General features: G+C 33.9%; 1 protein-coding gene across 1 annotated transcript; it reads left to right on the top strand.

Moving 5' to 3' along the window:
* Nucleotides 1-1,930: 1,930 nt before the first annotated feature.
* On the top strand, nt 1,931-26,222 carry LOC126720674 (probable LRR receptor-like serine/threonine-protein kinase At1g56130; the record flags this gene model as incomplete). Its single annotated transcript, XM_050423421.1, has 24 exons — nt 1,931-2,090; nt 5,893-6,079; nt 8,215-8,286; nt 8,475-8,546; nt 8,661-8,732; nt 9,192-9,263; nt 11,236-11,307; nt 11,393-11,464; nt 11,649-11,720; nt 11,800-11,871; nt 12,147-12,218; nt 12,763-12,834; nt 12,922-12,987; nt 15,167-15,232; nt 15,470-15,514; nt 17,175-17,245; nt 19,174-19,547; nt 20,072-20,270; nt 21,523-21,684; nt 22,272-22,390; nt 23,204-23,414; nt 23,506-23,737; nt 23,818-23,968; nt 25,665-26,222. Coding segments are annotated over 24 exons (3,141 nt in total), but the record flags the coding sequence as incomplete, so codon positions are not given.
* Nucleotides 26,223-27,368: the final 1,146 nt, after the last annotated feature.

Here is a 27,368-nt window from a genome sequence, read left to right on the forward strand (position 1 = left end):
GATCGAGAGAGAGAAGACCAGCCATCGCCATCGCCGAGCACCCCAGACCACTATCAAACCCACCACTCTGAGCTTGATCGAGAGAGGGAAGACCAACCATTGCCAAGCACCCCTGACCACCATCAAACCCACCATCTGAGCTTGATCGAGAGAAAGAAGACCAGCCATCGCCATCGTCATCGCCGAGCACCCCATACCACCATCAAACCCACCATCTGAGCTTGATTGAGAGAGAGAAGACCAGCCATCGCCAACCCACTAACCCACGCCATCCACAAAACCCACTGACCCACACCATCGCCGATCACACGAAAAGAAGAGAGAAAAGATAGCGAAGAGATAGAGAAGGAAGAGAGAGGTCTGAGACTCTTGAGTTTGACGAAAAGAAAGAGAAGGAAGAGAGAGAGAAAAAAAGAATATTTTAATGGAAAAGAGAGAGGAAAGTTAAATAATATATATATATATATATATATATTAGCTTTGCACTACAGTGCACATCTATAGATGGATGTGCATTGTAACTAAACATGTAAAAATTTTGCTTTTGCCTCTACTGCTACAACATAGTTTTTAGGGGTTTGAGGAGCTAAAAATACTAATATAGTTTTTTAGCACTACTGCTATGGATGCTCTTAACATTCTCCTTCAAATTTTGCCGACTAAAATTGGATATTTCATATCTGTCACTCTCCCTCTCACTTTCATTGTGGCTACAAATGCTATAATCCTAAATTTTCCAAGAATGCCATCTTGTCAAAACAAGACTTTCTTCTGGGCACGTGGACCTAAGGTCCAAAGCCACTTGTTCCCCACCCACCCCAAACCTTCACCTTTTTCCAAGGAAAAAAATAATACTGGTCAATCATTTCTTATTTTGGATCAGGTTAATATGTTCCTTATTAATCATCAATTTAAAAAAATGTTTTATAAAAAATTAAAAAAATTGTAAAAAACAATTATAATTTTTTCACTTTTTTATAAAATTTTTTTAAAATAATTTACTAACATATACATTAAGAACATAGGCACACCAAATAAAACCATTTTATCTTTCGTAACTCTTTATCATAATAATGAAGTAGTAAATACTATTAGTTTAAGTTCTTCTGTGAATAATTCATGGATTCATTATTTATTTTTTTTACCACTCACAATTGACAACAACAACAACAACAACAACAACAACAACAACAATAATAATAATATCCTAAAATTAAGATAAGAGTTATGACTTTTGCCTCTAAACTTTCTCTATTAGTTCTTCCCAATTTTTTTTTCTCTATTAGTTTTTTCTCTAAACTTTCTCTAATAGTTTTTCTCTATTAGTTTCCATATATCCAATTTATTGCATATCCGGTATTCATCTCTCATAAATACATGTTTGTCGCGATAGCATTTATTATCATAATTAATAATTAGGTTGCCAACAGTCCACCTTGATATGTGATTTATAAATTTAATATAAGTCTTAAGGAGACTATCACATACCCTTGATGCGGTAATTACTCTATAAGTATAAGTGTTTGTAGGATGTGAAGGGAAAATATTAGAGTTCAAATCTTCAAAAAAAACTTCACACACACATACACTTAAATTAGATTAAAATAAAAATTCTATTTTGTATTAAAAAAAAAAAAATAACATATATAAGCCCTATGGAGTAACCTCTCCTCCCATCACCTAAACTTTTTTTTTTTTAACCAAAAAAAAAAAATTAGACAACTTTTCTGGAAAGCAGTCAATTGTCTCACCATACGAAATGTATAGGTGCCAGCGCCGCGCTTGACTTTGACATGTCAATTGTCACGTGGATCCACATCCTGTTCATACATCATTGTAGTTTGAGTTGGACTTCACTGAGCGCTTCATTTTTGTTTTTTTACTCTCACCGTGTCCAGTAGCTTCGTACTTCTTCATGTGTGTAGTTTGAGTTGGGTTTATTGAACTTCCAACTTCAATTTGGAATTCATGTCAGGACCACCCTCATCCATGTTTGCCTTTACCTTCTTATGCTCTCTTAATCATCACTAGCCTTGTTAATGTTGCTCATGCCCAGAATCAAACAAAAGCTGCTGCAGATCCTAATGAAGGTGCACCCATTTCCTCTCTCTCTCTCTCTCTCTCTCTCTCTCTCTCTCTAAATGTTGTTTTCTGGCTTTGTTAGACTGTATTGGATTATGTTGTGCATAGAAAGGTCATACTATCATCTTTAAGATAAGCACATATCAATAATAATTGCAGTAGAAACATTAGCAAGTTATCGAACATTATTGAGGAAAGGGTACTGGTAGAAAAATCAAGAAAAAACATAGATAGGGAAAAAAGAAAAAAGAAAAAAAAAAGAGAACAAATCTAGAGTGCACCCAAGTTGTTGACTTGTTTTGCCCGGTACAAATTTTATGGACCCACCATTTTTCTTCAGCCACTTACGCACAAGTTAGCCAGTTGTAAATTGGGTGTAAAAATGGTTGGATCTAGGTGGACTGGAATTTTTTTTTTTTTTTTTTTTTTTCAATTTTCAGTTTTCACATCCTCTGTCCCATAGCATTGCCACTTCATTGACTAGCCCACCACAACTCAAAAACCCAGGGCAGGGAGTGAAGTTTTCGGTGTTGTTAGACTTATTGGATTAGGAATTTTGCAAATGAGTACAAATGGTATATACCTTCTATATGGTCATAAGTTCACTTACAATATCAAGAGTAAAATGAATCTATGATCTCTATCTCTCAGTATTCAACTATTGTCCGTTGAAAGTCTTATTCAATTCCTCTTTCTCCTAATTTGCCACATTAAACACAATGGAACTATATTCCATATACCTTATTTCTGAAAGAGTTGGACATTCGTTGCGAAAATTGAAACACTCCTCTCACTCTTTTAGGCATCACACCAGTTTATTTACCAAAACCACAATACAAAATTATATCACTCTATCACAAATGGACTATTCATAAGCAGGTGACCAACATAAACACCATTTCGGTTGCAAATATTACACTAATTTACAATAAACAATACCTTATTTAGAATAAAGCATAACACATTTTGGCAGTCTTGGAGAATTGAATCTGAAATTTCTATTCCCACATTAGTGCCTTAGCCAACTATTTAACCATGCGGTTTTTTGGGAAACTTGATTCAAAATACAATGTGCCAGATAATTAAATTATACTTTGACTTTTTGGTGATTCTCAACAAATCGTAAAACCAAGTTTTGAATGGTGTAACTAAAGTTTCTAAACTGCTTTGTTTTCTTTTATAAAAGGAGGAACTAGTTCTTGATTTGTTGCATTATAAATTACTCAAATTGAACTAAATTCTTAATATTTTTAAACACCCAAAGTGGTTTACATTCGAGTCTAGTGAAACTGAATAAAGACCCTATCTAGTTCAATGTTGATTTTATTTGTTTTTGAGGATTGATTTAAAACTAACAAAACTATATATCCTTCATTTACAATACATCCTGTAAGCTTAATAATGACTCTATGTTATTATTTTATCTTTTCTAGCCTTTGCGGAGTAAATTAAAGCATTGATTAACCATTAGAGACTGAAAAGATATTTCTAGTCTTTGCGGAGTAAATTAAAGCATTGATTAACCATTAAAGATTGAAAAGATGGCTTCATCACAGAGAGTGTAGCTCTATGCTGTTTCTCAGGTTGACTATGTAATGCCCCAAAATCATAAATAATAAAAGTCTATTCAATCAAAATAATCCATAAAAATATTAAATAAGTGCAACTAACAACCTAAAATCTCATCACATATGTCAGAGCTCTAATTCCACCAAAGATAAAATATCTTCAAAATAATTCTCCAGTACAATAATCAATACCATAAAAATAATAATGAAACCCTCAGTTTCACAATATAATTTGTAACTATTATCTTTCAAGAATCTCTAATGATCCTTCTAATGTATCTGTAAAGGGGAATAAAAGGGGGTGAGATAACTTAATAAATGAAATTTACTAACATTGGAGTGTGGGAACAAACCTTTTTAAATAAATATTCCATACAACAAAGCTATAAGTTGCAAAACTATCCGTATTTTAACATCAAATATTTCATATAAAAATATCATTATATTGTGAGCCATCATAATGTACCAATACAATTTTCTAGGCTTTTTATGTGGTCATGTATACGCCCCGTTGACAGGGTTGTGCTGTCCCTTTTTAGAACTAAAACTCCATTTTCATCCCTTTTCTTAAAGGTGGTTCCTTTGGAACCTAAAAGATGCATTCCTTTGCTAAGGAGCTCCCTTTTTGAATCCTTAATGGTATACTCCCTTGTTAAGGAGCTACCAAATGTGCTGTCCCCTTTTCTGGGACTGTCCCTTGCTAAGGACTAGTTACAGTATAATTGTCTCTTGCTAAGGACTAAATACAACACTGAACTTTTAATCACGACTTGCCATAGGATTCAAAATAAATTCAAGATGCCCACAACAAATGATCAAGTCATAATACTCAAAATACAAAGATTTCTCCACACATACAAATTTAAATAAGTTTAGGTTGTCCCACAAGTCTTTCATATAACAAATAGTCAACGTTTCCATACAATGTGCACATCAAACATTTATAGGATATTAATATATTTATAGGATATCAACATATTTCTTTGATATAAGAAGAGTTTCATAATCAAAATTGTTTTTCGAAAAACCCCAAAAATTAATAAACACCACTTATCTCTTAGTTGCAAAAATGAAATCAACCACCCTTGAGTCACAAAAAATCAGTAGAATTAGAATCTAGCAACACCAAAAATAGGTTCATCAATACACAAATTTCCCACTTAAAATCAGTTTTCACACTTAAATAGTTTAATCTATCAATATTAAAGCCTATGGAGGTGTTTAGATTCTTTGATATACACTTCAGCTTTGTCAGTGGGCTTGGCTATTGAATTCGTGGCCATCATTGCTGGAGTTGCAGTTGTTAAGTTGATAGATGGGAGCATTGAAATGCCCCGTTTGATGCCTGAACTTATCAATCAGGCTTCGAAAATTTTCACAATTATTCTAATTCTAGTCACTGCCTATATTTGGAGAAATTATAAGGTCCTTATAGTGGATAGAATATTTTTATTCCACTAAAAGACCCCTACATGTTTAAAATTGTTGAGATAGAATATTTTTTTAAGCAGAAACTGATTACTGACTCAGCAATTTTGAACAAGCAGGAGTTTTTTAGTGGAATGGTGGACAAGTGACGTGGTCCACCAGAAAATTGTATAATTTCTCGCAACGAAAAATTATTAGGTACTCCCGGAGTACCATTAATGCGTACTTTTCTCTCTCACATAAATTGTGGGTTCCACCATAAATTTAATTAGTGGAACCCACAATTCATGTGAGAGGATGGAGTATGCTTTTATGGTACTCCGGTAGTACACAATAATTTCCCAATAACAACACCTATTTTTCTATCAGGTACGCAAATAATAGATGCTTCCTATAAGCCTGGGAATAATTGCTAGTCATTGAATATTCAAACTTCCTAAATTTAGAGTAGGAGAAAACCATACCTGCCGTCTCCACTCACAGCCACAGTGAAGAAAAGAAAAGTTCAATAGTGTGTTGTAGCTGAAACAAAAGGAAACCTTATAAGTATATACACGTGTAGCTTAAGAGGTAAAAGGCTAGGGTTTTCCTTTTTAAAGCTTATCAAGCCCCATATATATATATACCTATGCCATCTCACTTGGGCTTCTTATACCATAATAATTATCAGATTTAAATTTCCTAGGCCCAAACCAATTAAATCCATTTAATTGTGGGCCTCCTTTTTAATTCATGTATAAGAAAGAAATTAGTAATAAAATCATGGGGTGTTACAGACTAACATGTACATAGCTTGGAAATTTGATTGCTGCAGTGAGAGCTTTAAACTCAATCTTTCAAGAATGGAAGATATCACCAATCCCGGGTCAATGGAATATAAGCGGGGAGCCATGCAGTGGTGCTGCAATCGACAACACCAGCTTTACAGACACGGATTACAACCCTTTTATCAAATGTAAATGTTCATACAAAAATGGCACCGTTTGCCATATCCTTGAACTGTAAGTTTTTGCTCAATGCAATTCTCGTGCTTACTCTTGTCTCTGGGATTTTTAATGTAAATATGCTCATTATAGAGAAAATAATAGTGCTCTCCTTTTTCACCTTTTCATATTACTCTGAGTTGTCAGTACAAAAGTAGCCTTAAAAGTGCTCTCAATGATGCAAATTGATGCAACCATTAAGACAGACCTTGTTTTGGTCTTTTACCTTGATGGATTGATCTCTTTCTTGCTAGCTATGGAAACCAACAAACCAACATTACTTTAGCTAGTCCCACTTTCAATACACACACACACTTTTACTTATGTTGATGTATTTATTGCAATAATTTGGGACATTTTATAGGTTAAGAGTTATTATACAAAGATGATAAGTGAAAAAAAAAAAGATCCATTCGAACATTTTGAATCTAAAAGTAATCTCCCAAAAAACGTAGAAAGGGGTGAGGCTATATCAATATTTATGGGTGGCATCTCATCATATTTTTTCTCATATATATATATATACTGTCTAATTGGGAAATAGAAATAAAAATTTGCCCCTATCACCTCCCATCACACTAATTTTTCTATCATGTCTTGCCATTCCGCATGTCAATGTTTGGTGGTTGTATTTGTTATATAGAGAGAATTTTATGCACTTCTAGAAGATACCATTGGTGAGTGCCCCTATTCTTCACTGTTCTAGAAGATATCATTGGTGAGGTGTCCATGCTAGATATCACCATTAGAATATTCCTTGTGATATTTGTAAATTTTTCTATTATATATATGGAATGGATTGGCTAAGATACAAAATAAAAGATCCTCCTTTTCTTTTTGCTCTCTTCTTATTTTTATTTACAGTATTAACAGTGATATTATATTTTAGAATAATCGCTTCACACAGTGTGCATACCCACTCCTTTCTTTGGGCTGTACCAGGTGCAGGATTAAACCATAAGAGCAAATCTAACTCAGATTCAACTTGCAGACCTATGCTAATGCTCAGAGGTCTTTAGAGTTGGTAGTGATTCACAATTTAGCTTAGGTAGTCCTTTAGCTTGTTATACAGTTAGGCCTTGTTCTTCCCGAACTAGATTCTAGGCTTTCAGGTTTGCTGGTTATGATCTTTCTCTTTACAATGCTTGCTTAATATATCAAGGATTATTGTGATATTAACATTTTACACCTTTGTGCACTTCACTAGTATCATTGGAGATGTACTATGGGGTTGGACTCAAATTTTAAGATTTTCCTGATACGAGTGTATTAATTTTCTTGAAATATTTTTTTAAGTCCTTGTTTCGACTTGGTTAACATTTGTAAAGTACCTTTGGCAATTTATTATGTCCATTGACTCCATTTTCGATTATTTTGGTTCCGAAGGATTTCTTTTCCCTAATAATTGGCATGCAGACTCTGAATGTGTGTGGTTACAATGGTTTAAAATTATGAGAGAGGGACCTTTGTAGTGTTCATAATATTAATAGATTTGTAAAGGACTAAGAAATGAGGAGGTGTGGATTCAATCAACCAAGAGGATTTAAGAGCTTGAATTTAGCATGTTTGATTTGGTGTTGTGCACTGTTGTCCTTGTAATTTCCATAGTTATGGTGGATTTATTTTCATCTGTGGATAAAGTAAGATTTGGCTGGACCATATTTAAATTTTGTCTTTCATGTTCAGTACTTTGTTTTTTGATGTTAATGTAGTACCACATGTTGGGCATTTTTTTTTTTGGTTTTTCTACAGTGGTCCTCCATACAAACCACTCTTTCTTCTTATTTATTTATTTTTTTAATTTCTTTTGTTAAATACTTATAATTTTTTTTTCTTTTGTTAAATTATTGTATTTTATCTAACTTGTCAATTATAGTCTTGATTTTTTCAACCTCATCAATGTCAAGGTGGTCTTTGATGTGTAGAAGCTTAAAATGAAAATGAAGAAAGTCCAAATTAGAATTATAATCTTTTTCTACATTTTCTTTTCAATTCATTAGTTTCCTAAAATCAATGACTTTCTTGTTTGTGACCAAAATTTAGTATAATGCCAAAGTTCAAAACTTTCATTTAGAATTACTTGAAAATCATGCATATTTGAATCATTAAAACATTTTGTTTCATGATTCTTGGTGTTATAATTTTCATGACAGGAAGGTTTTTGGATCGGACGTTGATGGTGAGCTGCCAGACGAGCTATGGACTTTGACTTTCCTCACCAATGTGTATGGTTTCTTATTTGTATTTTGGTGTTCTTGAGCTGAACTGTATAATGGTGCACAATATCAACCTATGGAAATATTTGCTGCTACTTTTTTTAAATTTTTTTTTTGGAAAGTGTACCCATATATATACTTGTTGCCCTTTGCATTATGTCCTTTTATGGAAATTGAGTTTCCTTCATCTCTTACAGGGATCTAGGCCTAAATTACTTAACTGGTCCCATCCCTGCATCCATTGGCAACTTAACTGGATTGCAATACCTGTAGGCTCATCTAAATTTTGATTTCAAAGTTCCTATTCAAAGTACATATCTTTTTTCAGCCATACTTATTTATTTCTATTTCTGGTGTTATTTATAACTTTTTTTCTTTACTAGGAACTTTGGCATTAACAGATTATCAGGAAAGCTTCCAAAGGAACTTGGGAAGCTTACTAATCTATTATCACTGTAAGTTTTTTTCATTAATAACTCTGTAACATGCCTAAACTGGCAATCTGATGTTTTTGCAGTATAACAAAGATGATAGAACCTTTTTTGTTATTTTAATTTTTTTTTTCTCTAGTTCTGCTTAGTTGTGTTGTTATCTTCTTCATAATTTGGAAAATCTTTAACACTATTGGCAATTTCACATTCCCGCATTGACATCCTTCAATCTTGGTCACTTAGTTTGACAATATTTATTACTCTTGAATGAAACATGTGAGCCATACTATGATTGGATATCAAAGTAAACGATTTGTATGAACAATCCTATTTGACACATACCATGTTTTCTAATTGCTATTGCTAGGTTTTGGTGAGTTCTTGTCACCTTCTACCTGGTTCATGTACTGAAAACTAATAATCTGAACCTAAGAGAATGTAATCCTTCGAACAATATTATTGATTTACTTGCCAATTTTGTAGGGCATTTGGGTTTAACAACTTCTCTGGTCCTCTGCCATCTGAGCTTGGGAATTTAACCAAATTACAACAATTGTAAGTTGTAAAACATTGTTGACTTTCTATTCAATTATTAGTGCGAACTTCTGTATCTTGATAGACTGCATTTGGTAGCCTGGAGATGTAGGCTTTGGATTTATTCTAAAATAACTTTTAAATACAGTGCGTCGCGCAAAATTATCATTTCTTTGAGAGAGGAAAAAAAAAACAAAAAAAAAAAAAGTAAAGAAAAGAGAAGAGAGCTTTGGTCCCATAACTCCCAAGGTGCTGAAAAGCAGTTTTTGTTTGACTACATGAACAAGATTATGAATGTCTTAATAATTTATTGGTGTTTGAATAAGTATGAATTAGATTTTTATAAATGAGGGGTTTTGTTGATATGTTTTTTTTTTTTTGATAGGTAATATAAGAATTATTATTGATGAAAAAATGAAAAAGAAACTTACAATGTGTTCATGAGAATGAACACAGCAAAGCACAAAACAGAACGCAAAAGAAAACAATCAAGAGACTAAACTAAGAGACTAAATGAGGGGTTTTGTTGATATGTTTTTTCTTGGCTTATAATAGAATTATGGTTAAATGATTAAATTTACTATTTCCTAATAGTTTAAGTTTTTGGGATAATTGGTAATTTATCGACCCACAAAAAGTGTATTTTGAGGTGGGTTTTATAAAAAAAAAAAAAAAAAAAAAACGTATACGGTATATAACTATTTAGTTGATTAAGGATATGTATCACAAATCTGTAACTAATGTGAAAACAAGTGGAGGCATCACAAGTGAGTTTCCTATGATACACTATAGGTTTGCATCAAGTATCAACATAAGGTCCATATCTTTTTGTTGATGATATACTTTCAGTAGATTAAACTAAAAGCAGAGTTAATGTCAAGTTAGAAATTTGAATAGGTGCTTTAGAGTTTTAATGCTTTTGGCTAAGTAAGGCTATGACTAAAACAAGATGCATGGAATGTCAATTTAGTAAAGGTATAAATAAAGATTAATGGGTTGTATGATTTGATTTTCAAGAGATACCAAAGAGCAAGAGCTTTTGATATTCTGAATCAATAATTCATAAAAAATGAGAGATATCAAAGAGCAGGAGCTCACAATTTTTAAAACATTTAAATCAAAATTAAAGTTTTCTCAAAAATGCCTTAAATTAGCTAAAAACTTCTATACTGTTTCCAAAAATTTCACTAAAAATTTTTTAGACCCTGTCTGAATAGAAAAATTGTCATATCTTTTTGCACACACATCCAAATCAAGCAAGGCTAGCCCCATTGGAATCCTTGTCATGTCAAGAGTCTAATGGAAAAATGTTGCTGCCAAAAAATAGCTGAAGAGATGCCATCAAGGGCAAACATAAACTAATGTTTAAGTCTGTTGCAAAAACATGGTGTAAAAGACCTCCTAAAGCCATCTATGGGCTTTTAAGTGATAAGAAAGAACCCTATGGCTCTGATACCAATGAAATAGATATTCACATGGTATTGCATCAAACTAAATTGGGTTTTGAATCTTACCGTGCTATTTAGCTGAAACCCAATGAGATAGTATGAACTTTGGCTCCATTCCATGTCTTCCAAGCCTAACCAATAAATTCCACATCCTCCTTTTGCTTGTTAGTGTGTATGTACAACAATACGAAATCCCAAGGCAATTGTTTGATGGAACCCTAGAACAAGCAGAGTACTCTAGAGAGAAGGGAAAAGTAGGCTAGGGTTTTTTCCTGTGGGTGGCTGGCTATGACTGAGGAAGGCCACTCTTTTTCACTTTGTCCAGAATAGCATATTGCAGTAAACCTTAGTTACATTTATTTTGATGGGCTGCCAACATATATGACCCTACATTTTAGGTTCATATGTGTGCACCTGCCTTACTGTTTTTTACACTCATCAATCATGATTGATGATTATTGCAGTTTTAATTATGTAAGGAATGAGTATCAGATTGCAACAGATTTTTTTATTTCTTATTTTTATAATAGTTTTCACCTTGACAGGTATGCTGATAGTTCTGGAGTCAGTGGCGAGGTCCCGCCAACATTTGCTAATCTAAAGAACCTGAATGTAATGTAAGATAAATTAAATGTATTGACAAAAAATAAAAATAAAATCCTATCATGTTTCCTTTTGAGCAAATATTTCTATTTGTCGCAGGCTGGGATCAAACACTGGGCTCACTGGTCGGATACCTAGCTTCATAGGGAATTGGTCAAATCTTCAAACCTTGTAAGATGATATTAATAGAAATTTTTTTTTTCTTGATCGCACTTAAAGTACGAACTAGGCTTTCAGTACACTGTCTGTTGAAAACTGTTAAAATAGGATAAAAAATGTAGTATTCAAGTTTATATTCAACACCAAGTGTATATTTCCACAGTTCACTATCATCTACTCCTAAATGTTTTTGTAGGAGGCTTCAAGGAAACTCTTTTGAAGGCCCTATACCATCGTCATTTTCCAATTTAACTTCTTTGACGGACTTGTGAGTGTTTACATCTATATAGTTAATTTTGTTTATATATTGCAGGTCTTTGAGGCTAATAATCCCATGTATGATGTAGGAGAATAGGTGATTTATCTAATGGTAGCTCTTCACTGGCATTCATTAAGGAAATGAAGTCTCTAAGCATCTTGTAAGATTCCAGCTTACAATCCAATGTTTTAGTATCTAAATGTTGTGGGGTGTCTTGTATTCTGAAAAGGTTCTTTCAAAGGGGCCTTAGCTGGAAGCCAGAGGTCCATGGTGTTTGCCATGGGCCCTAGGCTGGAGAGCAAGGAAACTCTATGGTGCTACTGTTGTATCAGAAAGTGAGAGACTTTTTGTTTGTGTGTATTTGCATAACACTGGCATATAATTTCTTAATTTCCTTTAATTTTTCTTGCTTTAACAGAATTACATGTCCTGCAGGATTCTAAGGAATAACAACATTTCTGACTCAATTCCAGTTACCATTGGAGAATACCAATCCTTATGGCAGCTGTAAGTTGTACTTGTTGATGGATGATTCTTTGGATAAAGTAGGGGGTAGCAATGTGTTAAGTTGAATATGTGTGTCTTCGTAGCACTTGAATGAGGAATTGGTCTACTGGTTAATGGGTTAACAACCTCAACCTGAAATGAACATCTATGTGGATTATTTATACTAGAATCTGTAAAGTAAATCTAAATGAAATGATATATTTTCTTGGTTACTAGCTTTGGATTTTCTAGGAAAGAAACTTGGTATAGCATGTATCTTTCTATAATCGAGTTTTGGGATCACTTCATTGTAAATCCAAATTAGTTTTTTTTTTTTTTTTTTTTTGGGACCCCGCAAAAGTGGGGAGCTTTGTGCACTAGGTACAAACACCCCCCCCTCTTTTTTTTCTTCTATTATTAAGATTTTCCCTTTCTTGGGGCTGGTATACTGAGTGTGAGTTTAATTTCCTTAAAGATTTTTTGGGTTTTCAAAATTTGTTACTTTCTATCTTCTGTTATTTAGCCAACCATGTGATTTTAGTTTCTTTGTCTTTCCTTGTCTAAGGGATTTGAGCTTCAACAGCATAACTGGACAGATTCCAGACTCGCTTTTCAGCATGAATTCGCTCTCTCACCTGTAAAGTACTAACTGTTTTAATTATATTATATTGCACCTGACATGTATGTCTAGTGTATGATGTGTGTATTGTTGCCTCATGCTTAGGTTTCTTGGAAACAATAAATTAAATGGTACCCTGCCAGCATCAAATTGTTCGACTCTTCACAATATGTAAGTACAATTGATAATGTGTACCTAGCATCATTCTTTTGAATCTTTGGTTTGTTTGTATGTGTTTAAAAATAAAATTTGAAATTCCATCTTTCACTTGTACATATATCAGCTTGCTGTTGTTTGAAATAATAACCTGCTCTATGCAGAATGCATACAATTGTTCGAGGAAACTTGTAATGGAACTCCCAGGAATTTGAAAGCTCTTAACTTGAATGCCCCCAAATGGATTTTGCATCCATGATCTCTTTTGTATTAACCGAGGGGGAAGGTGAATCCCCACTGCTTCCTTGAAAGAGAGATGTCCTTATCATAATTTCTTAACCACCATCATGCTATGCTCATAGGATAAATAATTTTATGAAATTGTCAGTATAATCTAATGATATAACTTAGTCTAAAGAATCTTCCTATTCATGATTCCACAGAAGCTTTTAATTTGTCTTTTATAGTCATGAATTGCATTTTAATTCTGTAAGTACTCTATTTAACAATTTCAATTTAGTTATCAAATTTCGGGTATTGTAATTGTCATAGTTACTCCCTGTCCTATTCTTTTTGTTTATCTTTATAAACAGAAATTTTTAAGCAAGCAATTTTTTACTTCAGGTCTAAAAACAAAATCATAAGTTTCCAAAATTAGTTTAGAAAGTTTTTCAATTTTTTTAAGGGAGACAACCTTTTAAGTTTTAAGGGAAATTTTGCAGAGTTATAAAAATATGTACATTCATTATAGAAATTGGACATCTATTTTTTGACATACATATATAAAAGGATGGACAAATAATATGGAATGAAAAGGATTACATTTATCGTGAGAGATGACTTATAGACTAAGATGCATGGACACGGAAATGGATACAGGTATGATACAACGACACAAGCAATTTTTGAAAAATTATAACATGATACGGCAGATTGGACACAGTTAAAAGACAGGTATGACACGGATACGACATGGGTATGACACCCAAATGAAGTGTCCGTGCATCCTAGCTTATAAATGTAGATGTTTACCAAAATTATTTGTGTATAATAATATTCTCTCTTGTCTTATATTTATTTTTTGTAAGTGATCCTTGTTAAAACATAAACACACACACCCCAAAAATAAACTAAAGGGGGAAATTGAAATAGAATAAGGATGTTGTTTTCAAGATAGAAATTGCAAGGTAAAATTGAAAATTAGTTCGGCTGAGATCTTTAACCTCCAAAGTGGCGTTTCTCAGTTAGTTTTAGAAACGTGGATTGAAATTTATTTGGGAGTTGCTCTTCCTTGAATTTGTTGGTTCACACCCTTCATCTTAATCTTGAAGCTTTTCTATTGGTCTATTTGAATTGTTTGCCTTGTGAAAAATATGGATATCAATGAAGATTGTAACATCAGCTTGCGTTGCTTCATTGGGGAAATATGAAGAAATGGAGGATTTTACATTTGAATTAGTGCATTGTCTAGCTTATAATCAAAAGATTAGATGGATGGGTCAACTAATATCTTATACTAACCATGGTGTTTATGTTAATTTACTGACTTCTGTTTTCCTTGGAAAAGCATTTGGAAACAAAAGATTCCTTCTCGAGTAGCTTTCTTTGTTTGGATTGCTGCTTTAGGGAAATGCTTGACAATTGACAATTTACGAAAAATGAAGGTTTGGATATTGGATTGGTGTTACATGTGCAAGTGTAATGGTGAATTAGTTGACCATCTCTTCCTTTATTGTCCAGTTGCTATGGATTTGTGGGCTATGGTTTTGGGTTTATTTGGAGTAAGCTGGGTTATGCTGCAATCCGTTTTGGGGCTCTTAGAGTGTTGGCAAGGCAGGTTTGGTCATCATTGAAATGGTTTTATTTGGTTAATTGTACCCCATTGCTTAATGTGGTGTCTTTGGAGGGAGAGAAATAGTAGGTGTTTTGAGGATATTGAGAGATCTATACTTGACCTCAAGTCATTTTTCTTTAACACTTTATTGGATTGGTTGGTTGGCTGCTATGCAAAACCAATCATTCCCTTCTTATTTTGATTTCCTTGATTCTTGTAATTTTTGTCTTTGAGTTGTTGACCCCTTGTACACAACCTGTGTACTAGGGTGATCCTTTTTTGATATCAATAAAACTTACTACTTATCAAAAAAAATTTTTACTGCAAGATGGACTCATCATTCTCGTAATTTGCTTGCAGAGATTTGTCCTACAATAATTTAGTTGGGAGCTTTCCTTCTTGGATCAACGAAGAAAATCTTCAACTGTATGTTTTCTATTATTTGTTCCTTTGTTTTCCAGGTATATTTAGTAATATTCTAGTTTACACATAGGTTGATATTCAATGTACTTTCTGAACTTAATGACCTTCTACCTCTAGATCTACTTTTTTTTCTTTTCTTTTTAAATCATGTAAAAACTTTCATTTCCTATATGGTTTGTAATGCATGTATGCTTAACCATTAGAAACTTACATTGAGCTGTCATTGGATACAATATGCAGCAATATAGTTGTCAACAACTTCACTATCGGAAGTTCAAACAGCAGGTGATTCTCTTGATGTTATTTTTCATTTGTATAGCATGAGCATTCCATAATGAATAGTTAATCACATTTGAGTTACGATGTTCTTGTCTTGTTGTACCTGACCATCATTATTATTGTCTTCTTGTACTCTGGCCATTGACGCCTTGAAACATAATTTTTCTTTTCATTTTATATTTGTTAGAACCATAATGTTTTCCAACTTTAAATTAATAAAAATTAGTTGATGTCTGATATGTAAATTTGTATTTGACATAATTATGTGGTGGCCAAATGAGGGCCAAACTACCCTTGTGGTCCTCCAATAATTGGGGTAACTTCAATTTCTTCCTCAACTATTAATTGTGTTGATTTTGTTCCTCAACTTTCAAAATCGAGTCACTTTTATCCTTAATCAAGTCAATTTCTAAGGATAAAATTAACTTGATTTTCAAAGTTGACAGACCTTGATTTGGAAAGTTGAAGGACGCAATTGGCACAATTAAAAATGTACACAGACCAAATTGACACTGTGGCAAATGTATAAGGACCAAATTTTTAGTTTGGTCTTAAACAAGTGCTACTCTTATTTCCTTTTGGGCACAATCTCTACTATCAAAAAGTCAAAGAATCATCATCTTTCCATATTATCTCTACCTATTCAGTAAAACAACTAAGACACTCATTAAAAGTTTTGCCACCTTTTGACATGTTAGTAGATCATTGTAGTAATTCTCTTTCATAAAAAAGTATTTTCATCTCAAACTAAGGCACTCATTTTGGGACAATGAGTAATAAATATAAATAATTATATGTCTGTATTTTTCTTAAAATTAGATCTTATTGTGAATGCAGACAATTATAATGGGTTTATATGAAATGGAAATAGAAAAAGGTAGAACAACCACTACAAAGGAAACATGATTTACGTGATTCAGCCTTTTGCCCTTATTCAGTGTTGTTGTTGATGAGAAAGTTTAACTTAAAAATGAGGGAGATTACAATGGTAGTACACTTGTAACCCAAACCCCAAATACACCCAAAACTCTCACATTGGTGTTAGAACTTCAAAAGCCTAGAGAAATGTAAGACACTTTGCTGAACGTATGGCATGAACAAAAATAGTTTCCAAGTCCTTTACAAAGTCATTGATATGGAAATTCTAATTCATCAAGATAATCTTATATGGGTATTCCTTTTTTCTTCATTTGAAGGGTGTAGAGTCATTGCACTATGTATATACAGTGTGATGGTATATAGTAATGATCTGATGGGGGTCTTTTTTTTTTTTTTTTTTTAAATATCATGCCTAGCTATAAACCCTTTCTTTTCATGGTAGCCACTATCCCTTTATCTTCAACTAAGTATGACCCCATGTTCTGAAATTTGTAGTCACTAAATAGTGAGGGAGAGATAGAGAGAGTGAAGGAATCAATAGGATACCTTAATTATTTATTTTGTGCTGTCAATGACTATCAAATGATAACTCAATCCCTCTTTGTTGTGGGAACATCCATGTGAAGAGCATGCTTGCATATTTAACATGGTACATTTCTTGTTACTGGAGTAAATTAATCCCAATGGTCACACGCACATCAATTAGAAAGTGCCACTTAATTCACTAGTGGTTGATGTGAAACAATATTTATTTCTTTTCTTAAGTGTAATTCTTTTCTGCTTTCAGTGGTTTGCCTTCAGGTTTGAACTGTCTTCAGCGGAACTTCCCTTGCAATCGAGGGTCTGGAAGTGGAATCTGTAAGCACAATTGAGGGCTAATCCTTTTCTTAAGAATTTTATATTGGAATACATGAGTAGGTGTTAGGTCAATGAAGGAGAACAATCTTCTCAAGGACTATAAATTTTCAAGAACGTAGTTAAACTTAATATTATCAACCGAACTTGTTCCTGATTTATTTTATTATCTTGGTATATATGATCAGGAACTAATCCTTGCATAGGCATTGATAGTCATGAAAAACTAATGATATTTCCAGTGACCAAGTCTAGCACTTATTGTAAAAATCATCATTGTAGCACTTTGTCGATAATCACGATATAGTGTTGATGAAAATACAAGGTTCTAAAATGCTATTAGTGCTAATAATTGATTCTCCACTTTATGTTTGTTGATTTCTATTCTATTTTAGACAATAAAGGAGCCATAAAATTTTGGTTGGGGGGGCCAGACTATTGGCATTGATAAACTGTTCAAGATAAAATCAAAAAATATAATACACAATTATTAGTACAAGTATATACGTGTATGCAAAAAAAAAAAAAAAAAAATTATAATACTAGAATAAGTTTTAACTCATAAATATACTGTAAACTTTTAACTTTGATAATATGTGTGTGGGTGTTATAAAAAAATGATTTTTTTCTTTTGGGTTTGGGGGGGGGGGGGGGGGGGGTGTATGGCGCCCCAAAGGACTGGTTCTGCCACTGGTTTTAGAATGAAGAAAAAACAAAGTGAGGAACAGGCTACGTCATTTCTTTTTTCCCCATGAGAATTAAAGAAAACAAAAGGAAAGGTTTTACAATGGGAACATGGAGAGGACAAAAGAAATAAAATAAAATTAAAAAAAGGGGGGGGGGGGGGGGAAGGGGGAATCGTGGGATTTAAATCTTTTAGCATTTGGCTCATAAAGAAAATTTTATACTATGTTCCAAGACTAATGTATAGCTTGGGATGGATGAAAGCCATGCAGTGTACTTAAATTGAATGTGCTATGTAATCGAAGTGATTAGCTGTTAACTACTTTTTTGTATTTTGTGCTATGTAACCAATTGGTAAACCATTTTATTCTATAGAAGGAAAACTCTGGCGTGATTTCACAGAATTTGCTCTACCCCTTCTCAGATTTTATGATCCATAAAACTAAAAAAATGCAAGTAAATAACCTTCTACAATTGACCCTAAACTGTATAACATCCTGTTAGACATTATTGGGACTGCAAAACCCGAGAGACCCTTAAAAAATAAAAGTTATGATACAATAATTTTGATCAACCTCTCTGTATCTCATCCTACAACCCTTCTGTAGACTCCAATTCATTATATTGTCTTTTTAAATTACAAATCTCCATTCAAATGTGTCTCATCCAGACTTTCATCTTGAAAGTAGGAGATATGCTGTTGATAATCAACTGTTGTGTGGCTACAATCTACATGCTCATTATTTTATAAGTTTACTTCTATTACTTAAATTGAGGCCCATACATCCCTTTTATATGATAGAGGCATTGGCTGGTGGAGTGGTTAACTTCTTCTTGAATATACATGTGGAGCAAATGAATTCCCATGTTATCGAACTCTATAATAGTCAGATATATGAGAGTTCCTCTTGCGTGCAAGATTTATGGGCTATTAATTTAAGTGGAATGTTTGAGCATGAGAGAATTTTAATTTTTCATTTTTTACGATTGAAAAGTTATATCTGCTATGAGCAAAAGTGAATCCATCACGACCAAGTGACCAGCTACATTCCAATTTTTAGATTCTGTCTCTGTAAAATAGGTTCCTAGATTGCAATGGATATTTAAAATTCAAGCTCAAGCAAGTGCTGACTATATCTGTAACATGCATACAAGCAAATCAGGACACATGCAAGTCCTGACTATTTTGTTTATTAAAATAGCTTTTCTGAATTTATATTGATAAGTGATATTATATTGTAATGCAGATTATAATTTTTCAATCAAGTGTGGTGGTCCGCAGATCACTTCTTCTGGGATTGTTTATGATAGGGATAATGAGACACTTGGTCCAGCTACATATTATGTGACTGACACAAAGAGGTGGGCAGTTAGCAATGTTGGATATTTTCTTGAGAGCAACAATCCTCAGTATGAAAGTTCTACATCTTCTCACATTACAAATACTTCAGATGTAAGGCTGTTCCAGACAGCACGAAATTCTGCTTCTTCATTAAGATACTATGGCTTGGGGTTGGAGAATGGCAATTACACTGTGATTCTCCAGTTTTCAGAGACAGCTTTCCAAGGTTCATTTAAGTGGAACACTCTCGGGATACGCCTCTTTGATATTTATATCCAGGTCTCTCTTATATAGTTGACTCGTTTTAGAAAATCTGTATTTAGTGCACCTTTTAAACTGATATCTTTTGGACATAAACTCCTTGTTACCTATTAGTTGAGTATGAAGTTTTTATATTTTATCAAATATTTTATATATATTTATGAGTACTAAAGTATGACGATAATCAAATGCCTTAACTTGGAATAATGATTTGGCTAATTCATTGTTTCTAGGATAACTTTAGAATGTGATTTATATTGAGTTAACTCCTGAGGTTATGTTAGTAAATCTAGAAATCAGTAACTGTCATGGTGTTCTTATGCATTCTTAAAAGTTTAGTCCAGTATGGCAGGGCCCTGTGCAATTTCTAAAAAGCATTTTCCCAATTCATTTTCTTAACAGAAACAATTCCAATGAGTAAAAGATTTCCATATCAGGAATGCGTCTATAATCTGGATAAAATATTACAATCGACTGCAACGAAATACATCCCCTATGTTCCTTAAAAATTATCTGACTTCTGCATTTCATTTTTTTTCTAGGGGAATCGTGTTTCGAAGGATTTTAACATAGAAAAGGAGGCAGGTGGCGTCACATTTAGAGCTGTCCAGAAGGAATTTACAGCTCAGGTATCTGAAAATTATCTTGAAATCCATCTTTTTTGGGCTGGGAAGGGGACTTGCTGCGTACCTTCTCGAGGTACTTATGGACCTTCTATTTCAGCTATCAGAGTAACTCCAGGTAATAGAATTTGAAATATTAAGATATTCCATGGCAGATTTTATTACTAATGTTGGGATTCAACTTTCTTCAATTCTGCATAGAGAACTGGATGTCCAGTTCCCTCTACAATATGCTACAATGTCAAAGAGCGAAGGCATGTTGGATGTTGTGGCATCCTCCTAATCTGTGAAACAACTTTAACACAAGACAATTGTCATTTGAGTTTCTAGACCTCTGGTAGCATAGATTTCTATTATCTCATTAAAAGATCATCATTTGTAAAAGGTGGCTTTTCACATTAAAAAGGGGACTTAGAATGTCTCCTTTGCAAGCATTCTACCTCATGAAAATAGTGGTTCTTCAACTTTATACCTTTTCCACTTATATATATATATATATATGGGTTGTATTCAAGTTACACCTGGTGTAATTCTAAACAATGTTACACCATTTAATAACTTGTTATTGAATTCATGTTTTGAAAATCCCAATATCATATTACATTTTCTCTATATTCTTAACATGCATGCCAATTTTCATGCCAATCGGTTGTTATTTACCATTTGATGTATAAACTCATCTTTTATTCATTATTCTAAACAACAAAAACTTAAATTTAAACAATTGATTGATGACATGACTGTTGATCTTTGATCATCTTGAAATTTTGCAAGCATGGAAAATATATAAAGATAAAGTAATCCAATGGTAAATTTGTTTAAATTCACAATCAGGTATAACTTGAACCCAACCCTATATATATATTGGAACGTAGTCTATATATTATTTGAAGTTGTGATTTAAACCCTTTGAGAGTATATTTGTAATGTGCATAATAAAATTTGAGTATAATAATACTGGTTTTAGGGTTAATCAAATTAACCCAACACAGTATTTTTCTCCAATGGTCAACATGGCATCAAAGCACACTTTCGGATACTCGCATCAACAACCTTCAACAAACTTGTAAGAATGAAAGAAACTTGGTATTCCTCAGTTGTGCATCATATTTTTCTCTATACTATTATTTATCAAGAAAAAGAGAATGAAAGAAATTTTCTTTTATTAGAGCTCAATAAAACTGCTGAGTTGGGGGCAACTTATGCTATAAGTCATTTTGAACACTTCACCTTTTAATTTCCAAAGATCTTATGTGGTGTGGCATGGTAAAGAGAGCTGCATATCCAGTTCTTGTGAAAATTGAGAAGCCCTAGTACCTGATTTTCCAGCTTACTAGTTCCATCTTATTAAATACTGACCTTTTTGACAGATTTCATACCTACTGTCAGTAACAGCCTTCCAACCAGAAAGAAGAATAGGACTGGTCTGATTGTGGGGATAATTGTTGGTGCACTTGTAAGCTTTCTTACCATTTTTGCAGTATTGTGCTTTTTTTGCAGGAAAAAAGGAGCTCACACCAAGGAAGATGAAGGTAAACTGAAACTCTGTTGCATAACGATGAGAGTTGTCTGGCTTCTTGACTGTGTGGTATTCTGAAGATTCAAAACTAGTGTGTTTCCTGTGTAAATCAGTTTCTTTAATGTTGGGGATGGAATTTGGATGCTGCATCTTATGTCCAAGCTAAAATGGAAACATTGGTGTCTCATTATAGTTTTATGTTCAACAAGAATGAGATATAAAAGCATTTCCAGTGAGAACTATTTTGTATGTGAATGTGCCTAACAATATATAAGTGTGTATCTATGTATTTGTGTGTGTGTGTGTGTGTATGCACACATATACAAAAACTAGAGAAGAAATTGATTTCCACCCCTAAAAGTATGGTCTTGCAACCCATTTTATAATATTCAGCTAAACAGATTCTAGACAGAACACATTTTGGTGGTGTTTTACAAAAACAGATTTCTTATTAAAACAAGTTAATAATTAAGAGGTATTGCAACATTTTTGCAAGAATAAGCAGTCTGATCTTGTTTGTTATCTGGTTTCAAGATGTATTTATGTTTAAGAACCATATAAGCAAATTGATCATAACCTGAGTTCATGTTGAATATGTAGATTTCCTTGGGATAGATGCTAGACCATACACTTTCAGTTACAGCGAACTAAGGACTGCTACAGATGACTTTAGTCCTTCTAATAAGCTTGGAGAAGGGGGATTTGGACCTGTGTATAAGGTTAGTTATTGTTTTCAAGAATGAAGCTAACATCGAATGGAAATATAATAGGTTAGATCTTGTTATATCTTGATGAATACCTTAAAAAGGTAAAAAGACTGAAATTATGGACTACACACTATTCACATAGATATATAACAATCCTACTTCTTGACAGATTTCATATAAACTTGTTCTGCCCAGTAGCCTATGTCTTTGCCACAAACTTAAGTATCTTGAAATGGCCTACCAATAACCAATCACAGCTTGCAATATTACCTTCCCCTCTCTCTCTCTCTCTCTCGCTTACAATAAGTTGGAGGCTGGGGGGATTTGAACACAGGATTCATCCCCACTGGGCAGTGCACTAAGCCACGAGGCTGTTGGTTTGTTTGGCCAAATGTTGGGCTATGTTTTTCCAAGTCACTGCATTATAATAATCTGTTATTTTATTTTCTTAGTTGCTATAAAAAGCCATTTGAAGGACGAATGAAATCCATTTGTATGCCCCCCATGGCTGAAATTCAGTTGAAAGGTCTATAATGATCTATGCAGGTGCTAAATGCTAATAGATAAAAGGTGATTGAAACCCACAAACTGATCATCTTACCAAAACTGTCTTAAGAACATTTCAACTTGATATCTGTAATTCAATTTCATGGTTCAAAAGCTTGAGAACTTGATAGAAAAATGACGTTGGTTCATTAAGATCCAAGCTGTCAAAATGCTGACACCGCTAATTTTATTTACAGTGAAAGATACAAATTGAATACGGCATGACCATAGAATTGTTCATTTAGAGCTTATTGTTTGCCTTCAAATTGTTCTCTACAGGGAACACTTATTGATGGCAGAGTAATTGCTGTGAAGCAGCTTTCAGTAGCATCTCAGCAAGGAAACACCCAATTTGTAACTGAGATTGCTACTATATCTTCTGTACAACACCGTAATCTTGTGAAGCTTTATGGATGCTCTACAGAAGGAGATAAACGACTTCTTGTTTATGAGTATCTGGAAAACGGGAGTCTTGATCAAGCATTATTTGGTAAGAGCATAAGATTTTGTTGAATTTTTTATCTATTTTTCTATTAAGTACAACATTGCAAATTTTATAACAAACGGTTTGCATGAGGCAGAACAAAGAAGTTTGAATATCGATTGGCCAACTCGTTTTGATATATGCATGGGAATTGCAAGAGGTATAGCTTATCTTCACGAGGAGTCAAGGCTTCGAATTGTACATAGAGATGTGAAGGCCAGTAATATTTTGCTCAACTCAGAATTTATCCCCAGAATTTCAGATTTTGGTTTAGCCAAACTTTACGATGATAAAAAGACACATTTAAGCACCCGTGTTGCAGGGACATAGTAAGATTACTCAATGATTTTTACTCTACTTTTTGCTTCAGATATATATGTAATACCTCATCGATTAATTATTGTTTTAGTGGGTATCTTGCGCCGGAGTATGCAATGCGTGGACACCTTACAGAAAAGGTTGATGTGTTTTCCTTTGGTGTTGTGGCTTTAGAGATTGTAAGTGGCAGGCCTAATGCTGACTCAAGCGTAGAAGAAGAGAAGCTATATCTTCTTGAATGGGTGAGAAGAATATTATTGTAATCTTTATTAGAGTCTTCTTTTTTATTTTTTTATTGGTAAACATTGACCCATTCAGAAGTTCCAAATCATCCCGACTCTAGCACTCACATTAGACTTATGATCGTTTAATTCAGTCTCACCCAAGTTTATTTTGGTTAAAAAAAAAACAATGAAGGGCCTTTGAAACAAAGGTAGCAACAGTGGATTCTTTATGTCCATAAGAAATAGTATCAACTTTATTTTGTTTTCCATATAAACTACAATGATTTCTGTTACTCACATGATAGGGTATGAAACAAATACGTTCCAATGGTAATCCAAAGCTCTTTAAGATTTCCAAGATATGACATCTATATTTTGTTTGTCCTTTAGTTTGTATTGTTTATATTTCATGATGACCCCAACTTTTGTCATTTACACTATTTTTCTTTCTCATTAACATGTGAATCCTGATGTAATTCCAAAATCCAGCTGCCATGTTTTCTCAAAAAAGAGAGTTTTTTTTTTTTTTTTTTAAAGTAAAAAAAGAGAGCTTGGTCAAGTAGAATGCAGTAGTTTTGTTAAGCAGCCGCTATATTGATGTTATGTTACATATATAAAGGCTAGATCAAGACTGTATTACAAATATTTAGGTGTATATTGTTCCCCATTTATTATACTTACCATATACAACTTTCAAAGTATATTTATGTCTCAATTGATATGAATACAGTACATAGAAAATTCACACTCTTACATGGTATTAGAGTTCTTGTAACCTAGCCCATCTTCTGCTTCCATTCTTTTCGTTCAATTTTTTTTTTTTTTTTTTTGAGTCGAGGTTCAGCCTTCTCCATCGCTGCTGGCTAATTATGATGAGACATTTATCCCTGGGGTTTAACCTACCACAATTTGGATTTTTCTAAACTTTATTTTCTCTTCTAATTGGTCTCTTCAGAAGCTAGATATTAAGAATGTGTTTCTGCATGGATTTCTTGCGGAAACTATCTTCGTGACTTAGCCTCCAGGCTGTTCCATCCTAAACTTCCTCACCATGTTGGTCAGCTTTGCAAGGTGATCTAATGCCCCCAAATAGGCCCTTCGTGCCTGGTTTCCACAGTTCAATTACTTTATCCTTCAGTTTGGCTTCCAGATGAGTCAAGCTGATCACTCCATGTTTATGTACTGCCACTTCTCACAGATGTTGATGATCTTGTCCTAAGAGGCAATACACCATCTCTGCTTGCCTCCTTTATTTCTACGCTTGGCACCTCTTGGCACCAAGTTTGAGATAGAGGACCTTGATCCCTATCATTACTTTCTGGGTCTTGAGATAACCCCTTATGCACTGGCTCCATCAATCTCAAACTTGATATACTATTTGATGTCTAATGTTGCAGTTCTATGGTTGATGCAAACCCTGCAGCACTCCCTTGAGCACCAAGTCATAGCTCTTTGCTTTAAAGGATGATCCTCGTTTTGATCCTACTGAATATTGTTACCAAGGGCCACTGCACCCCGAGAGTTATCTTTAACAAACTGCCTTAAGTGGCATTCCTAGTCATATTTCTATTATGTGCTGAAACATGTGATAAATGTCTTCATAATTTGTACATATCAAAGTGAATATTTCTCTGATGCTACTCCAGTGAAATAGACCTTAAGAGTTTCTCATCAAAAGTATTCCACTAACGATTGCCACTTATCTGCTTCTTAGGCTTGGCACCTACACGAAAATGAACGTGATATCGAACTGGTGGACTCGAAATTATCTGAGTATAGTGAGGAAGAAGTGAAACGAGTGATTGGAGTAGGTCTTTTGTGCAGTCAGGCATCACCAATGCTAAGGCCATCAATGTCACGTGTGGTGGCAATGCTTTCAGGAGATGCTGAAGTGAGCACTATAACTTCAAGGCCAGGATACTTGAGTGATTGGAAATTCGATGACAAAACCAGCTTTATGAGTGATGTTAAGACCGACAGAACTGATACTGGCCTATACAACATTGCAACAAGCACAAGCATGTTTGGTGATTCACAACCTTCACCAGTGCTTGCAACTGTACCTATGCTACATGATGCTGTTGGAGAATAGACCACAATTGGTTCTTGCTTTATTTTCTTCTTTCTTTCTTATGTATCCTAGTTCTTTTTCTTTTTGATGATAAATAAAAAAAAAAAAAAAAAAAATTCTCATATTCTTTAACTCCGGATCTTGTATGTCATATCATATGGAGATCCAGTTGCTTGTATATTACAAATTCTCCTTTCTTTCTGTTTTTGTTCGATTTTGAAGTTATTCTGAACAGAGTCAAGGCAATATTAGTCCCCAATAAATTCCCGGGGTGACTGAATTCTTGGAATCTATAACAAAATGTAGTAACAATGAATGTGTAGAATGAATTGTGTAGTCCTTGTCCCCTGACAAACAAAAGTACCTCGATGCTCGATAGTACAACAAGGTCATGGGACTTGCCTCTTGGGGCAAGTCAATAGAACAATTGTTGAAAGCTACATCATTATAGGACTGGGTATGTGCACACAAGTCTCTGTCCATTAAACCTGTATTCTAAATCGACAGGTTGAACGTTTTAATGAGTTTGAATCAGCATTTGTCACCCTGTCCAAAAAAAAATGTGTAGTTTGTTTGTACCATGCAAGTAAAGTGATTTAATAGACAATGAAAGGTGTTAGATATATTATGGCTCAAGTGGCCCAAACCATTTGTAGGCTCATAAGGTCAATATGTTTGTTCTATAAGTACATGAGCCTACAATTGGTTTGGGCCACTTGAGCCATAATATATCTAATATCCTCTCTCAAACTAAATGTGAAAGCTTGAGTTTGAAAGATCTTGAATGTATAGCTTGGTGTGGCACATATGCTACTCGACTGACATGACAAGATTTTGTATCGCTGACATGGCATTGATGACAAAGCTGAAGCTGACATCTGGTTAGCATGACAGAACTGCTGAGGTAGATTGGATCTTGTGTCAATATCTTGCATAGAATTATGTCTCTAAAAGGAGAAGCTATATGTGAGCATACTGTAACACTATATGTTTTTGTTTTTTTTTTTTTGGTTAACCCACCCGTTTATGAAGGAACCAAAGAACTATTTCGAACCCTGTATCAGTGAACTCATTAAGCCATGAAGAAGTATGGGTCATGTGCTAGCTTAAGGTATGCCATCAAGTAGACCAATTCATGGAGCCCATCAATATGTGTTTACACCTAATTGTTGGTGACGCAACTAAGGTTGACAATCAGTGGCCCGTAAGGGTACTACTTCCGTGATATGGGTTTGCTACGGTCTTGACCATGGTCACCCTTGACAGTAGCTGGCCAATCTCGATGATGGCGTGATCTTAGTGGCTTTGCAGTTTGGCTTGGAGATGAGATCTCATGTGGCGTGGAGG

Source organism: Quercus robur, chromosome 4 (assembly GCF_932294415.1).
Source record: "Quercus robur chromosome 4, dhQueRobu3.1, whole genome shotgun sequence".
Taxonomy (NCBI): Eukaryota; Viridiplantae; Streptophyta; class Magnoliopsida; order Fagales; family Fagaceae; genus Quercus; species Quercus robur.